The 18,000-nt window shown below is 37.2% G+C and overlaps 1 protein-coding gene across 5 annotated transcripts in view; it reads left to right on the top strand.

The window, feature by feature from the left end:
- The first annotated feature begins 871 nt into the window (after positions 1 to 871).
- LOC104593630 (transcription termination factor MTERF8, chloroplastic-like) overlaps positions 872 to 18,000 on the top strand; it is a 36,578-nt gene continuing 19,449 nt past the window's right edge. The window contains exons 1-4 of one of the 5 annotated variants that reach the window (XM_010253574.3): positions 872 to 2,237; positions 2,356 to 2,473; positions 7,128 to 7,378; positions 10,483 to 11,036. In XM_010253574.3, coding sequence (XP_010251876.1) covers positions 1,021 to 2,232 — 1,212 coding nt within the window. In that variant the 5' untranslated portion in view covers positions 872 to 1,020 and the 3' untranslated portion in view covers positions 2,233 to 2,237; positions 2,356 to 2,473; positions 7,128 to 7,378; positions 10,483 to 11,036. Of the gene's footprint in view, positions 2,238 to 2,355; positions 2,474 to 7,127; positions 7,379 to 10,476; positions 11,037 to 18,000 lie in introns of all 5 variants that reach the window. The other 4 variants (XM_088891643.1, XM_010253575.3, XM_010253579.3 and 1 more) reach the window with 4 other exon arrangements.

Below are 18,000 nucleotides of genomic sequence, written 5' to 3'. Positions count from 1 at the left end.
GATATATATTATAGGGAGAATGATCATTCAGCCCAGGGTCAGAATTCATAGGTCTAAAGTACAATTGGGGTAGGTGCCTGCTCGAAATTGATGCCAATTCACAGGTGAATATGAATGCATAGGATGTGGGTTTTTGAACTTTTGAATGTTTATAAAGTTGCAGCTAGTATATTATATATAATATATAATTTTGGTTTATAGTTTAATTTGGCTTGGTTTATAAAAAATCCAAGAAACCAAACTGAAACTGCAAACCGTAATTTAGCAAACAAACCAAACCAAACCACAAATTTGATTTGATTCGATTCAATTTTATGGCTGGAACCAAACAATGAACACCCCTAGCGCCAATGGCCCAATGGGATGCATGGTTCATAAAAGAAGTTATCAAAAATTAAAATAAGACCACCCCAATCCAACAACTGTAAAGTTGTCAATAGATTATAATTTGTAACCCATGACCCGATGACCTGATCAAGCAAATCAATCAATGGTTCAACCCGGATCGACAAATTTTTAACTCAACGGTTTTTGACAAAGTTCCAAGTTTTAATAAAATCAAAACCAGAAATTGGGCGGGGGTGATGTTTGAACCATTGGACCATTCGGTTCAACAATGGATTGAAAACATTGTTGAGAGCCCTACAATCAAGCACTCTATCAAAGAAAACAAAAGTAAGGATGCACCAAGTGTAAGATGAGCCGAGTTGGGTTCCATACCCCTCTTCAATTAGTCGGATTGTGGTTCTGGACCTTCTGTGGGTGTCGGGAGATGATTCGGGTCGGGGTCGTTAAGGCCAAAACCGTGTCGAACCCGACCCGTTGACATGCGGAGTCGTTTCCTTCTTTTGCCCTTTGCGGCTTCTTTATTCACTATTTCTTCAGGCGAGAGCGAGACTTCACTCTTCTCGTCTTCTTCTCACCTCAGGAAGGCTGTTCATTCCGTGCCTTCAAATTTATTTTGCTCTCCCTCTCTCTCTCTCTCTCTCTCTCTCTCTAATTCTCAATTGTTTTGATGAAATGTATCGCATTTCCCAAAACAGAAGAACATTTTATTTTCATTTTCTGCAATGCCCATTTCTCAACTCCTTCACAACAGCAAAGAAAACAGCTCCAGCGGTCTCCTCCGATCCATCCTTGCCATTTACAGTTCAATACCTCGTCAATACATGTGCGCTTCCCGTAGAAAGTGCTCTTTCAGCATCCAAAACGCTGCAACTCGATGAAAGAAATCCCCAGAAGCATGACTCTGTCCTGAACTTCCTAAAATCCCGTGGTTTCTCCGATACCCACATTTCAAAACTCATCACTAAGCGCCCTTCGCTTCTCCGCTGTAATTTAGAGGGAAAACTCAAACCCAAGATAGAATATCTTCTTGGTTTTGGATTTTCGGGCTCCACTCTCGCAGAGCTACTCCTCTCATGCCCAAATATTCTTAGAAGCTTGGATAATGTTCTGAAACCAAATTTTGAAGTCCTCTTGACATTGCTGAAGACAAGTGAAGATGTCATCAATGCCGTTAAGCGCTATCCATGGCTCCTAAATTTTGATCTCAGACGAAATATGCAACCTAATGTGTCTATCTTAATGAGTCAGGGTGTACACGTTGCACATATCTCCAAGCTTATCATCTCCCATCCGAGGACTGTAGTGCAGAAGGTGGATAAAATGATCAAGATTGTCGAGACTGTCAAAAAGTTGGGATTCCAACCCAGCAGTTCCTTGTTTGTACATGCTGTTCGAGCAATGTCTTCAACGACTGAACCCACATGGAAAAGAAAAATGGAGGTTTTTAAGAGCTTCGGGTGGTCTGAGGAAGAGGTTATGTCTGCTTTTAAGAGAAGCCCTAATGTTATAACTTGTTCAGAGGAGAAGATCAAGAGGTTGATGGATTTCTATACGAGCACTATGAAGCTGGAGAGATCAACAATAATTGCAAATCCCACTCTTCTAGGGTATGGATTTAGCACAAGGATCTGGCCAAGATATTTGGTTATAAAGGTTTTGGAGACAAAGCAGCTGCTTAAAGTAGGCAGGAAACTTATTTGGGCATTTAGGCTTAATGAGAAAAAATTTGTGGAGACCTATGTGACTATGCATTTGGTTAGAGTGCCAGATTTAATGGAGGTTTACAAGGACGCCATTGCAGCTAAAGAGACTTGTATTGATGGTGATGATAGGGGAGTAAGTAGAATATCAGGAGATAAAATTTTGACTCGGAATGCTGAATAAACGATGTATGGATGTTCATCATATCCGTTCTTTTTACCCCTATTTGGCGTATTGTTGTCATGCATTTTACTGTTTTCATTAAGGGGACTAGTTTCATTTGATTATGCCTTGTTATTGTTACAGTGCTCTGAAGAATGCTGTTTTTTCTCTGCTGTCAAAATTCGGCTGCGCCTGTATTTTTCAAATCTTCAAGTTAATGTTTAGTTGCTGTTTTGAAGCCACCAGGCAAGGATAACAGCAGGTGAGGGAAATTTTTCCATTTCTGAGACACAGAGTCATTGTTTGATTCCATGAATAATTCGGTGGATGCTGATGTCTCCATTTTTTCTAGTGTTGTCTAAAATGGTAGTCAATAGAGTATTTTGGAGGAGTCCTGAAACAAAAGTGCATAGCCTAAAGTAAGTAAAAAAAAAGAAGCTTAGCCTTGAAATGAACCATCTGAGATGTACTATCACGTGCTCATCAAGTATGAAATGTATTACAGAGTTCTTTTTTATACTAAAATAAATATTTTGAAAAAGAAAAAAGAATAGGAGTATAAGAACGAAGTGAGCTTTGTGGCTTGACCAAAAAATCAAAACCCAAAGATTACTGTACAAATATAAAATCATCCATACGAAATTTGAAGCCTTAAACCTCACCATAAGAAACCAGCTTCAAGGCCAAAAACAAAAGCACATTAAAAAGGGTAAATTAGAAGGACCCCTCATACTTTGTGGGTGTGGCACTCAGCCCCCCGTACTAGTTAATGGCATATAACCGCGTGTACATCATGTGAATCATTAAATATTTTTAAAATCCTGAAATGCTCTTATCTTACATTTAGAAGAAAATTTTGCTTATTACCCATTTAATATATTAAAAGAGATATTTCCAGTCCTGATTTTCTGACTAAGGAACTGGATCATTGAACTCACACCTCATGATCGGACAACCAATCTTGAAAACCCAAGTGATTTACAATTGCTTCAAGCAATTTCGGCCATTGAAGTGAAGTAGTAAATAGTATATCAGATTTACCCAGATTTCAAAAAAAAAAGGGAAAAAATGCCATGTAAATGGTGTGCCAAGTTAACCCAAAGATCTGGGTCATCAAAGTGGTATCTTAAGATTTGTGCATTAATCTAACCATCCAAATGATTCTAAATTCAACTAATATAGGGCATCCAAAAAATTTACCAAAACAACAAAAAAGTCTAGGCTATCAAAATGGTCTCTTGAGAGCAAAGAATCAATCTTGGCCATCCATGCAACATACCAAGATTTCAACTAATCTCACAACCATTCATGTGAAGCATCAAAATATCTAAAAAATCTATGTCAAATACGTAATAGGACCTTTTCCCCATGTTCTTCAGTAAATTAGGTATGACTTTGTCTCTAGAAAGATGGTTAGATTTTGGGAGGATGTTTTGTTGGGAGATCCTTCATGCCAGTCCTACTTCAGGATCTATAATTTAACCACTTTGAAACATAAACCAGTTGCTGACTTATTGGATAACAATGGGATTTCTTGGAACCTGGGGTCAAGAAGGGCAGTAAGGGACTCTGGAAGATTGAAACCCATGACATCATCTCTTTGATCAATGATCTTAAAGATTGTAGGTAGGGTGTTTAGAGTTGGAAGTGGCAAAATCCTAGCAATGACCAATTTGAGTTGGGGTTTCAATAAGAGCAGAATTAATGGCTGTTCTACAAGGTTTGAAGCTGATATGGTCAGTGAATATTAACAAATTAGTGATAGAAGGGGATTCCAACTTTCTAAGGTGGTAGTCAGTCAGCTCAATACAATTAGCCACACGATTGGCAGTATAGACAAACAATCAAGGAGATTAGGTGGTTGATGAGGGAAATGGAAGTATCAAGTGGATTCAAGGATTGGAAAATAGTATGGCTAATTCATTGGCTAAGCTAGGGGTAAATAGGGATAAAATAAATTGGTTTTTCAAAAAGGGGATGGGCAGAATCCTTCCAGCTTATATTTTAGTATGCATAATACTTTGTATACTCTTGATTACAAAAAATAATAAAGCAATTCAGTTATCCATAAAAAAAAATTCTTATAGGTATGTTTGTTTTTCCAAGGTCTATTCTTGATAAAAAAATGTTTACTTTTCCAAGGGAGAGATGAGAGGGTGTGGACTCTAAACCTAGCAGAAATTTCTATTGTGATTCCATTTTCAAAACTCTTTTTCTAAACCAATATGACCCACTCCTTTCTAGCAAAGGCCATTTGGCCAAGGTGTTAAGACATGTAGGTGTGATGCATGGTTGAGAATGCAAAAGACATAAGCCTCCTAAGCACAAGGAGGTGTAAGCCTTGTAAAGAGTAGTAAGATTCAAGGAGGTTAAAAGGCATATGAGGTGTACTAGAGGTGTATACCTCATGCAAAAGTCGTTTGAGGCATACACCTTAAAGGCATCCATGCCTCCAATATGTGTTAGGGTGTTTTGAATGTTCCTCACCTAGAGGTGCAACCCTAGGCATATGCCTCAACACTTTTTAGAACATTGGGTCTATGATCTCCTCCAAAGGTCAAAGTCTCTTGTTGGGCCATCCAAGTCATCAACACATTTGAAAGGCTTCAAAGAAGGCAAAAATTTTCAATTATCAAAAAAGAGGAAGACAAAAAAATTGGTCATAGACTAAAAGTAACTTTCAGGGGCAGTCCTTGGCTTCTCTCAAGAACATCTAGCAAGTATAACCATTTGCTCTATGGCCACTCCCAATCACCTTTCAAGAGTTGGCCCTAAAAAAATACAATAATAAGGGGAAAAAGCTACACAGCAATTTAAGGATTTAATCAGACTACTAATAGACAAATGGTTAGTGTGGAGTTAAGGGGCATGAAGGACAGAAGTGAGGGTATGGCAATTCGAGGTCTTGATGTCTCCCTTGCCAAAGATAGGGGCAAGAGAGCCATCAGCTAGGTTTGTTTAATCATGGCTAGAAAGCAAACTATAAGTACTAAATAGGGTAGATACGCTAGTCATATGATTAGAAGCTCCATAATCAATAATCGAAGGGTTCTTGCAATTACCTGAGATGGTTGCATGGTTGGCAGTAGCACGAATACCTAAATATTCAAAAGCAGAGGAAGTCGAATTGCTTGAAGAGCTAGAAGCTTCTACAGCTGTGCTCTCAAGATGATTGATCAACCTCCCATACTTCTCAAATTTAGCCTAGTTGTTCAATGGCGGTCTTCTCATCACTAGAACCCTTGTCACTATCTAGAGCCATGGATGCATTAGCATTCACACTCTTCCTATTCACAGATTTTTGAAATGGTGTAACTTAGAATTTTTGAAATGGATTAGCAGGAGTTGGTGTAACTTTCAGCAAGTGTCCTTTGTATGCTTCGGCTCCTTGCAATACTCAATTACTCACATATAACATCTTTCTTTTCCTCAACTACCTTAGGTTTTACCTCAACATTAGCAAAGTGGTCAATTGGAACTGTCCCCTGAACTTGTACCTGCCTTTTGTTTTCCTTACTACTAACCATGGCATATGCTTGTGACAGAGTTACATCATCCTTTTGCCAAGATATTTTGTCTAGTAATATCATACTCTGGATTCAGTCCTGTCAAGAACTCAAACACCTTGTTTCTCTCCACAAACTTCCTATATGTTTTAGCATCTTTTGTACTCTCCCAAATTACTTTCTCCATCAAGTCAATCTCTTGTAAAAGAGATTTCAGCATAGAGTAGTAAACTGCTAAAGTTCTCTCTCCTTTCTGTACATTATTCACATTAAGTTTATGGGAGTATGTCTCAACAACACTATCCCAAATGTTCTTTGCAGAGTTCACTCACAAGTAATTTTGATTAATGTGGGGTTGCATGGAGTTCACCAGCCGGTTAATGGCAGTATAGTTATCTTGCATCCACTTTTTTTTTTGATCAGCAACAGAAAAATTAATTCATTAAATTAGAGAAGAAATATACAACAAGAGGTTGTGAAAAAAATTCAAACCCAAATAGCCATGAGCCATCTGAATTTACAAATGAGCCCAAAACATGGATTGTTTCTGAATTCCTTGTTTAGCTAGGCCACCTTCCATGCTATTTGCAGATCTTCCAATCCATCTTATTTGGATAAGCATATCTCTGGAAAACTGTTTGAAGCACCTGAATTCATTCCTTAGCTGCCAAATTACCCCTTCCCCCCTTTCATCCAACCCACTACTATTTTTGAATCCCCTTCAATGATTAGTCTCTCAATCCCCATTTCTTTAGCCTTCTCCATCCCGTAAACTGCTGCCAAGAATTCTGATCTCACCACTATCTTGTATCCACTTCTTGTAGGAAGGATCATCTTCCTCAGGCTGCTTCTTACTACCAGAGATATAACCTCACCTTCCTCTGGGGATGAGCATAGTTCGGTTTAAACCGAAAAACCAAACTGGAATTTCGGTTTTGGTGCATTCAGTTTGGTTTGTTCGGATATTCGGTTCAGTTTTGATTTTTAATTTCGGTTCTTTAATATTCAGTTTTCGGTTTTGGTTGGAGTATTTTGCATTTCGGTTAACCAAAATAACCGATATTATTAGGGTATATTAGTAATTATACTCGTACCCCCACTGATAAAAAAAAAATATACTCGTACACCCTTTTTGTTTAGGCCCGCCAAAACCATCCTTTTTGTTTAGGCTCGCCAAACCCAAAACCATTGAGACTTGAGAGGCATTAAACAGTTAGTCAGACGCTAGACTGGCGTTTGACGCCAGACTGGCATCTGACTAACTGGGCAGGATGTCCGTAGGGGTGAGCAAACGTTTCTCGACGATGACGAGCATAACTGCGTAAGTCTTCCTCTCCAAGTCTTTGTGTTCGGTGACTGGTGTCTGACTGTCTTCCCACTTCTCACTTTCTTAGTTTCCTCTTTCTGAAGCAACAACCTCATACACCGGTGACGGCGAGCAGCGAGCTGACTGTCTTCCCACTTTCCCAGTTCGTGTTGTGCTAAGAGTCTTCCTCTCCAAGTATGTGTTATGCTCTGTCTGCGTTTGGTCTGGCGTCTGACTGTCTTCCCACTTTCCCAGTTCTCTCTTTCTGAACTCCGAAGCAACAACCTCATAGTCTCATACTCCGGCGACGACGACAGTGAGCAGTAAGTCGGTTGTCGAAGTCTCTTACTCTCAGGTATGTAATATTTATTATTGTTTATTTTTTTTCCTTTTTCTGCTTCTCTCATTTTGCAATTTTCTGTCAGTTTTTTGCAATTTTCTGTCAGTTTTTGCAATTTTCGATTTTAAACGAAAAAACCGAATTAACTGAAAAAAATTTTGGTTCGGTTTGTTCGGTTTAACCTAAATTTGGTTTTGGTTTGGTTGCCACATTTCATAATTTGGTTTCTAAAAATTCGGTTTGTTCGGCTCGGTTTTAAACCGAACAAACCGTTTGCTCACCCCTACCTTCCTCTACTACAAACATGTATTCTACTGACTACTACCAGGCTAAATAGTTGGTTCCATCAAGTTTCATTGTGGTCACAGCCAATAGAGAATCTACATATGCTTCTGGAACCATCCCGGACTCTGAGACTTGCTTAGTCTCTATTTCAGAGTCCTTCATATTCAAAAACTTAAAGAAATTCAGATAGCAAACAGGAATGATTGAAAGAGAGAACAACCAAAACTAGCCTTAACAGGATTCCAAAACTAGGGTTGTGCAGAACCTGGAAACCTGGGAGAAAGCTTAAAAATGTGGTTGCTCCTTGTGGGACCTGCAGAAATCAGTCCAGCTTGGATCGATCTCCAAGATTATCAAAAAACTTTTCTTCAAGCCTTGAGTGCCAGGTGGGACCCTTGTTTACTCCAGTTGGCTAGGGTTTTGGGTTAAAACTCCAAGAGTCGTCTTGGGCACCAATCCAATTGCCTACATATCTTCTACCAACTAGGCTGAATGAATCTTCAATCAATCACTAACTCAATTCTCCAAACATACTGTGTATGGGATTAAAAGAAAAGGAGAAAAAAGTTGTAGTGCTCTGATATCAAGAAGAAAACGACAATAGATTAAACTGAAATAATCAAAGGAAGTATGAAAGATAGAGTGAAAAATCAGAATAGAAGAGATAGAGAGAGGAAGAAGAGAAGAATAGGAAGAAAGGGGGAAGGAGAGGAGTGAAAACTTAAAAGAAAAGGCTATTTGGCCCATTAACACAAAAGATAATAACTATAACAAGGAAACAAACTAAGGCCCATGAGGCCCAATATTTCTACAATTCCTAATGATTTGACAAGCTAAACTATTGGTGATTGAGGCACATGAATATAAACAAATTTTTTTTTTACCATCATCATCATCCTAGTCTTATCCCAACTATGTGGGGTTGACTGCATGAATCCTGTTTCTCCATTCCATTCTGTTTAATGCAATTATCTTTTCTTTATCATCCTTTTATATCAACAATTAATTTCATAAATTACTTATAAAAAAACTATAATTTCATTAATGGATTAAATGAAAAACTTGTTTCCCAAGCATGGAGATTTGTACTGGAATATTAGTTAAAAGCCAAAAGCTGTCTTCACTTCTAAGATAGAAATCCAAAAGGCAAAGTTACATTTCAATCCTTGACCCTGGGCCTGGGAAGCCCCATGCGAAAACATCTATTGCTACCCCAGTTCAAGCCAAGGCATCTGCCAGAATATTAACAGCCTTAGGGAAACTTTATTGAGCAGTTCATGTTGGCCATTAATTGTTTAGCTTCTCTGATTTGATGTCTTGGCCATAGATCTGAAATGTTGAAGAGAACAATAAAATATAAGTTGTTCATATTCTCTTAAAGGAAAAATGATATAAGATGGGATAGAGTACATAGAATAGGGCATTGACTGAATTAATTAGAATAGGGAAGGCATATGAGTGGATTTGGGGTTAAAATAGAGAGAGAAGATGCAAATAAATGTTTGGGAGCCTGCTGCTTGTGGAGGTCTAAAAGCTATGGTTTGTAAATAAGAAAATATAGGGACAATGTTTTTATAAGGAGGAATACTTGGATGAAAAAGCAAGGGTATCTATTAGGTTCCATGTGCAAGGATGGATGCGGCTAAAATTCAACAAAACATGATGGCGATCAAGTTTTTAATAGGAAATTCAAATTTTCAAATAACTAAATTCCAAAACCAAGTTAAAGAATAAGTCTGACTCTTGATGAAGATTAAAACCAAATGCAAAGTTATAACTGTTTTCCTCCGTAAAATGGGACTCAATAGGTCTAACTAGTACTAGAGATGCATGGAAGCCATATCAAGGATTTTTAGGGTAGAGACATTAAAATTTTGTATACAAATAAAAATAGATTGAAATAATATTCCAAGGAGCTGTTATCAGGAGATACAAATGAGTGAATAGGGTGTAACTGCCCTAGAGGTCAGCCCACCCAATTGTATTTGTCTTCAAGAGTATAATGATCCAGAAAATAAATGTGGCAGAAACGCAAATGCTAAGATGGAAGAGTGGAAAAACTAGAAACGATAGGAATAGGAATGAAGTTATTTGTAGGAACCTAGGAGTAGCTCCAATAGGTGATAAAATGTGTGTGTGTGTGTGTGTGTGAGAGAGAGAGAGAGAGAGAGAGTAGACCAAGGCTGCATTTGGCATTCCTTATTTTAAGGGCTTAACTTCTTTTTGCAGTTAAAAATTCAATGTTTATAGGGGACATTTTAACAGGAAAAAAGAGACCAGTCCTTAAAATAAGGAATGCTAAATTCAGCCTAAGATGGTTTGGGCACGTGCATAGAAGATCACCAACTGCGCCAGTTAGAAGAAGTGATTTGTTACACATTGAATGGGCTAGAAGAGCTTGGGGTAGACCAAAAAGGACATGGGTAGAAGTAGTAAGAAATTATTTAAGCACCAATAATTTAACAGTGGATATGGTTTTAAATAATTGTCCAAACAGGATTGATGTAGCCAACTCCATATAGTTGGGATGAGGCATGGCTGATAATGAAGATTCAAGAGTTTAATAAGAATGAAACTACAACTTCAACCCTAAGACAGCAGCATCTATTTTAACCCTAAAGTTGGAAGATTATGTTTATTATTTTAATAATGTTATTTGCTCATTTGGCATTTATTTTTGTTATTGAAGTTGCATAGTAATTTTCTTTTCCAAATTTAAGAGATAAGAATGTGATACTATAATCATGTTTTTAATTTATGCACTGTCTTATGGTCTACTCATCTAATGGTGGATCCTGGTAATCTGTATATATGTAATATGTGGTAAGTTACAGGGTACCAGGCTGATGTACATTGAAATATAGGGGCACCAAAATCAGAACCTCCTCTTAACCTCCATTGTTTGTTCATATTTGAGGACTTGTGCTATTTGGTCAGTTGTCACATATATTAGACCAATTTGAGCAATTTTCTTCTTCTAACACCCCAAATAAGTTAAGTTGTTTAAAGGTGGACCAAATATTTGGAAGAGGGACAAGGAGGGGAACACAGAAAAGATTACACTCCATTGGAGACACTTTTCAACTACAACTTGTCTTTCCTTGACATAGGGAGAGAGGTTGGTTTGTGGATAGAGGGCACTTTGTTTCCTAGAAAAGAAATCTGAGAAATTCCACAAGTTTGTGTCTTAGACGTGCAACCCTGAATTAGTCAAGACTCAAAATGCTGTTAATCAAGGGTTGAAGTTAAGACTTGCAATATTTCAATGAGAACATGGAAAGGAGAAATAACAAATGCAACTGTGGATTCAAAAACACCTGACACCAAAGGAGAAGAAACAAGTGAATTATGGAATCCATTTGCACTTGGACAATTTTGGCATGCACATGTGAGTTTAGTTTATTATACTGACAATTTTTTATGTTATTATTCTATATTGGTACTTATTGTTTCACAATTTGTGGTTACTGGTTAGTTCTATTTTAGTTGTATATGATTGATTAGATTTCATTGACGAGGGTGATCATGATGTCAGATACAGTTTTCCACAGTTTTCCCTCGAAGTATTGCGACCCAAATCTCCATAATAAGACTTCTTAATTTGGATCGTCAAGATTGGTGCTGTTTTACATAGGCCCATTGCATCCATATCAGCTTCTACTTACCAAAACTGAAAATGAAATTCCCTTTCCCTCATCGTGGGTAGACAACTTGGCCTAAACCATCTGATTGTTAAGTATTAGGAATTAGTTTGGGGCCTCGGCATTCCTCCAACAGTCAAGGCTATGTATCGTTGCACTACTTTGCAGTAGCCTTATAAAACCTAGTGAATCATTGTGTATCCTTCTTTTCTTCTGGCAACCAAATACCAGCAAAATAGTATATTCACAAAGTAACTATTTTCACCACATGCTATCCTCAACCAATATGCTATACCAACCATGGTTTTAAAAACTGACCCGGAAATGGAACCACACCGACCACTGGTTCCCGGGTCAAATGGTCTGCCATCTGGTCCAAACCCTGGTCAGACGGTTTTGGGGTCCAAAACCAGACCTGGAGTCATGACCGTTCCTGGGTCAACTGGTCTGACCATCTGGTCCAGTCTGGTTTTCAAACCATGATCCCAACCAAATGCATTCCAAATTAAGAAATCCAGAGTCCACATTTTGCTGAAGCTCCCATGTCTTTATCAGGTATCCAGTTGGTCAAAAGACCTTAAGCCTGGAGATTGGAGGAAGAATGTCGGGTTTGGATATGAATATATGATACTGAAGTTATTCAGCATCCTGACTTCTGAATTACTGGGTTTCATGGGAGACATCTTTCATGTAGTTGCTCTCAAGACTTTCTTCTTTAGTCAGGTTAAAAGCAGTTTAGATCGTGTATATTACTTGGTGGCCGTATTCAGTCTTTATCTGGTCTTAATGGGCTGTCTCACGGTACGGTTCATTGACTGTGAAGTTTTGGATAGGTATAGTTTTCCATCTGAATTTGGGCTCTGCTCTCCCCTACAAATTACCTTCTTTTTCCCAAGAACAAAATACTGCTATTGAAATGAAGATAAAACAGCATTTGAAAGTTATCTTCTGACACAAGAATCGTGACATTCCCAACTATGTAATCGGGATTAAGGTTGGGTTGAATTGTTTGTAGAAGAATGTCAGACTTGGATACTGGACTAGACGATTGGACTTTTCAGACCACAATTTCATCTCTAAAAACAAATGAAAATTTTCAACTTAAATGCACCAATACTGATCATGTAGACAAACAAATACTGATGGTCTGTTTGGTTCACGGGAGTGGGGGTCTGGAATTGGTCCATTCTGATTCCAACTGTTTGTTGGGGTGGAATCGGAATCTCATTTCCATTCCTGGTGGAATGGCATTCCCCCATTTTAGGGAATGGCCATTCCCTCCCCCTCCATTGAGAATGAAAATCCATTCCAATTGATTCCGATTCCGATTTGGATTCCTGTCTAAACCAAATAGATGGTAGGAATAGACCATTCCAATAGATTTCAATTCCGGTTCTGCGGTTCTGCCTGTGAACCAAACGGACCCTGTGATAGTGTTCAGTCCTTTTGGATAATGAAAGACACTTCCATTCTTTGGCCTCATTATCCCATCACCAATTAACCTGTTTTACTTTGGTCCACAAATCACAATTCCTCATTTTCTTTGTTGCCTCTATATGGATGGTTTACGAAATAAATAGAACACAAAGCATTGGAGACTTTTACTAGAAAGAAGGAAGAACATCTTTGGCTCTATCTGCTTTCATGTAATCAAAATTGTATATTGTGCGCTTTAAATGGGTTTTTCCGTTCCATTTTTCACAATGGACATGTTAGGGGGGATTCTAGTGTTTAAAGATAAACAGCCCCATATATTATACCACTAATACATTGCCATATTTTGGACCTTGTTCTACACATATACAATAGAAATCCCTCAATTCTTAAAAATGTGGGCTTAGTCAAATATATCCAAATGCATGTATTAATTTGTGTTCTAACATCTAATATTTATTGTTTTATTCTTGCTTTGAAAAAGTAGCTTTTAAAAGATAATCTGCAACCATTTTATATTTTCCTAACTTTTTTTGCTTTAGGAAAATTACTTTTTGATTTTTTGCATTTTTAATTGTTTTAATAAATGACCTTTTAATTTTAAGAATAGTCAAACTTAGGGATGTAATTGGGTTGGTAGTTATATCAGAATCTCATACATGTATGCATATATATATATATACACATTATTTTAGGTCCAATATATATAAATAATTTAGTTTTTAACTTTTTATAAATAAAAAAAGGACAAGGCCGATGGCCCCTTGAAAGTTGGGATGCAGACTGCGAAAAATTTCCCAAAATCAAAAGAGGGTAAATTACATATTATCACCTTGTACTTTCAGGGTAGTAACGCATAACACCTCGGATTTTGTTTGCGACACCCTCCCTTCAAATTCCAACACTTTGCCTCTTCTCCATTAAAATTAATTAGAATAGGAGGAAAAGTTAATTTACTGAAATGCCCTTTTGAGATTCCTATATGGCTATATGTAAAAGGATGACAGTAATTAGACAACCGAACACAAATTTATTTGAAACCCTTGATCTAGTACGGGTCATTGGTTTATCCTCCCAAATCGATGAATACCTGACCAAGTTAACAGTTTTTGACAAAATTTTAAAATTTAGGCTGCGTTTGGTTGGAGTGCAAATCTAAAACGTTGCAAATTTGTACTCCGGTTCAGATTTGCATTCATTTGGTTAGATTTCAAAAATGCATCGATTTTCGATGCAAATTTGTATACTTTCTTAGGTTTGTATCGAAAATAGGAGAAAATATTGCTTTCTAAAAAGGAAAGAAAAATTTGCTCTTATGATCGGTCGAAGTAAATAGGTTTTGAGTTTTTCCAAAATCCTCGAAAAAAGAGAGATAGAGGGGAATGGCGAGCACTCTCAACTGCGGGCTGAAACTGAGTAGATAGAGGAGAAACTGCGAGCGATTCTAAACTGCCTTCATTTTCACAGAGGTAATCCGATCTACCTTCATTTTCCGATTACCTTCAATCTACTTTGTTGTTTGTTTGGTTTTCCTTTGAGAGAATCCTAACCTCTTCATTTTTGTTGGGCAAGTTACACTATAGTAGCAGAAATGAATGTAAAACCAATCCCAGGACAGTAAGAACCTTTCCCCCAAATTTGTGTATCAAAATGGGTTTGCCAACAACAATAATAATAAGTAAACAATTCAACCAAGTAACAGAAAAACAGATAACAATCACCACACAATAGAACACCAGAATTTTTACATGGAAAACCCCAAAATCGGGGAAAAACCATGGGACCTATGGTCCGTAAAAGTCTTCCACTAATTCATAAATTAATGGGTACAAAAGTCTTCTCAAGTTGCAACTAGAGGCTTACAAACATCAAGGAAATAATCCTTGGCTCACAAGAACAGCATTAACATCACCAAATGCAAGGTGGATACAACACAAACAGAGGTTTAGATCTCACCAAGTTGCTATAAATCTGAACTGAGAAGTAGAGAAAGGAAGAAGAATCACCAAATCTGAACTGGAGTGGGATTTTTGACTCCAGCACTTAATATCATCAAGAACGGGCTTGAAAGGCACCTCCGAACTTGATTTTGAATGGAATAAGAGCCAGCTTTTTCTTCTTCTTCACAAAACTCAAAGAACCAGAAAAAAAACCTTTTCGGTTTTGTGTTTTTTTTTTCCTCTTCGTTTCTAGGTAATGTTCCATCTATCTTGCTATCTACTTCCATTTTTTGGATGTTAGAGTTATTGCTTGTCTATTGATTTATTTTTGATTGATTAAGTGACTTGGAACTTTTTGATTTCACCGCATGCTAGAGTTATTGCTTCATTTTTCTTTACTTCTCTCATCCTAACCTTCAACTGTTACTGTTGTCACAGCACTTCAACCCCCAATTTAACACAGGCATGCCAGCAATGGAAATTAAAAGGAACTTCACGTGATCCTTTGAATTTATTTCCATTACTGACTTATCTGTATTTTATTGGGGGAATCATCACAAGGGAGGTTGCAGAGCTTAAGGCTCAAAAAACCCCTTTCTATTTAGTTATGGAGTTTGGAAATATCTCTCTTTCTTCTGCGAGTTTGGCTGATTGAATTCCATCTCTAATGGAGGATTTTTTCCCTTTATTTTTGGCCTTTCAGACTCCTAGTCCTCGGTTACCTTCTTGCTGTTTTGCTTTATCTTGTCAACTGCTGCTTCTTGAATTGAATGCTGTGTTAATGAAAGGTTTTCACATTTTTAAGCTTAAGAAAGGGACGTGCTCTTGACTTATGAGAAGTAATTCATCATATTAAGTTACTCATTAACATAAATAAATTTCATTTTTTTAAAGTTATTAATCAAATTCACCAAATTGAGTATAAAGAATCTTCCTCCAAGGTAGAAATTAGAAAATTAAGAGGATTAGACCAAGTAATTGTTTAAAAGAGTATGCCAATAAATAACCCATTGAATTAGAAAAGATGGTGCATATATGGGAAATCTTTTATTTAAATACCAAATCATTTATTAGTGCACTGGGTAGAGATTTGTTTTTTATTTGGGAAGATGAGAAATATAAACCACATCAATCTAGGCTCAAAGTGGCCATGGGCTGCCTGAAGGTCCTTGGAATGTAATTGTATAAACTTATTAGATCTGCATAGATTTTGTTAGAGGATCTTTAGAATGTTTAAAAGCATCTATATTGCCTATGGGGAAAATATCTTACCAATACTGATAAACAAACTGCATGGAGTCAAATCAGAAAGGATTATATTTTTCAACCTGATAGACAAAAATCATTTGGCTTATGTGGGGAAGGCTTTCTGCAAAAATCACAGATCAACCACTTTGGAAATCCATTCAAAGAAAGATCACATTAAAATGGATGGAACGATGTTCTATTGAGAGTCCATCAGTTGTACAAATGATATGAATCAAAACCACTTCTACAACAAGCATTAATTTACAACAGCAAAATGATATGAATCAAGAGAATAGGGATAAAACAACAAGGAAATGTTTAGAGTCAGAGAAAGAATTAGCGATCTGCTAAATCATAAACCATTTTGTCCTTATAATGAAAAAAAAAGGCCTTTTGCCTGCCCATTCCATTGCATTACATACTTATGCATACCTAGTGTACTACAAAGAGGTTATTGGGAAAGCATAAAAGGTATTGAAGGTTCGCCAATAAGTAAAACAGGCAAAAAACAGTACAAGAGAACAATAGAATGGAAAAAAGCCTAGATTAGAGCAACAATTAATTGTAAACCTCTCATGATACGAAGAAGGCATTGTGCTGTATGGTTGCAAGTTAAGGTGGATGATAATTCAAAGGTGGCCATTAGTTGGTTTGAAGGGGCCTTAGATAATGCAGTATGACATTAGAGAGGCCAGACTGAATATCTCTCTCAAGTGGATATGGAGGTAATTCTGATGGTTTGGCTAAATGAGGTGTTGGGAGATGTCAATGATTAGATGGATCAGCACATCTAAAGGATTCCATATGAGAGGAGGACCCAAGTTGTAAGTCAGCCTTGGAGCTGTTTGCCCTATACAAAGTTATGGAGATCTGGATAAAAAATGATGTACAGCTTGAAAATGTCAATACAATTTGGCTAGTCTTACCACCCACCCTTGTTTAAAACTGTTCAAAGTTTCGAATTCACATTACAGATTTCCACCTTGGGAAGCCACCCCTCTAAATAGTTGGTTCCTCTTTAATCCTTGTCTTGCCAAAGGCCACCTGATAATTATTTGGATTTGAAGAATCCAATTATCTCAGAGTTTCTTTGGATCTTCTAGATAGGAGGCATTTTTGTTATCTTGATTAATTCTGTTTTAGCAGTAACTTTGCCTTTTTCAAATTTATGTTTTAAGGTTTGGAATTTCTGGTTACCATGTTGGTACATTCTATTCTCCTGTTTTGAGTAATTCTGTTTTGTTTTTGAGATCCAAAACAGAATCCACTTATTCCCTAAGATATCCCCCCTGCTTAGCATAGTTTACTAGCAGTTAGGCTGATCAATCATCATCCCTTTCACCAAACAGGCTTATCCCTTTCTTTTATTTGAGCTATGCAGCCACCTTTTCTTAAAAAAAAAGACACATCACCCCTGTTATTTGTCCCACCATTAGCTAGTCTAGACCCCATACCCCTCCAACACCATATAGTTCATGCATAATAGATGCTAAAAAAGTTTACCACAATCTAGTAAATTTGCTTTAATCATGTATTATCAATATTGTCGTCCAAGGACTCCAACCATGGGAGAATCTTGGATCTCAGGACAGGGGACCTGTACATGGGTCCAAGGCCCTCATAATTCATACACCAGTTGTTGGTAATGTGTGAGTTTCTTTCAGAAAACCAAAGCCCACTAAATGTGTGAGTTTCTCCAGAGGCCTAAAACATTGAATCCTTTACAACAAGCCCAAGAAGTTAATTGCTGTCAAGACCCCATGTGATATTCAAAAGGTTCACTTTCAACCAAATCCTATCAAGATTCTTATAGCCAAATCTTTTCAAGATTTGACTGGACCCTCAAGATTTTCTGAATATTTGAAGGATTTAGAAGATTCATTCTCTAGCAAGCATTTCTTTAGTCTCATTGCTTAGGAAAATAAATATATTGTAGATCTCAAAAAGGAATTCTCAAATTTCCATATAAAACCATGTTAAACATTCTTTTGAACAATTAATGAATGAATGAAGCTGAAATGTTCCTACAAATCTATGGTTTGGTGCTGACTCTCCCGCATTCTGTCCTCCCCTATTGTTTGTCAAATTT

The sequence above is a fragment of the Nelumbo nucifera genome, chromosome 7, assembly GCF_055504915.1.
Source record: "Nelumbo nucifera cultivar China Antique chromosome 7, China Antique-T2T, whole genome shotgun sequence".
NCBI lineage: Eukaryota > Viridiplantae > Streptophyta > Magnoliopsida > Proteales > Nelumbonaceae > Nelumbo > Nelumbo nucifera.
Note: the sequence above shows the minus strand (reverse complement) of the source record. Positions and strands in the feature narration are given on the sequence as shown.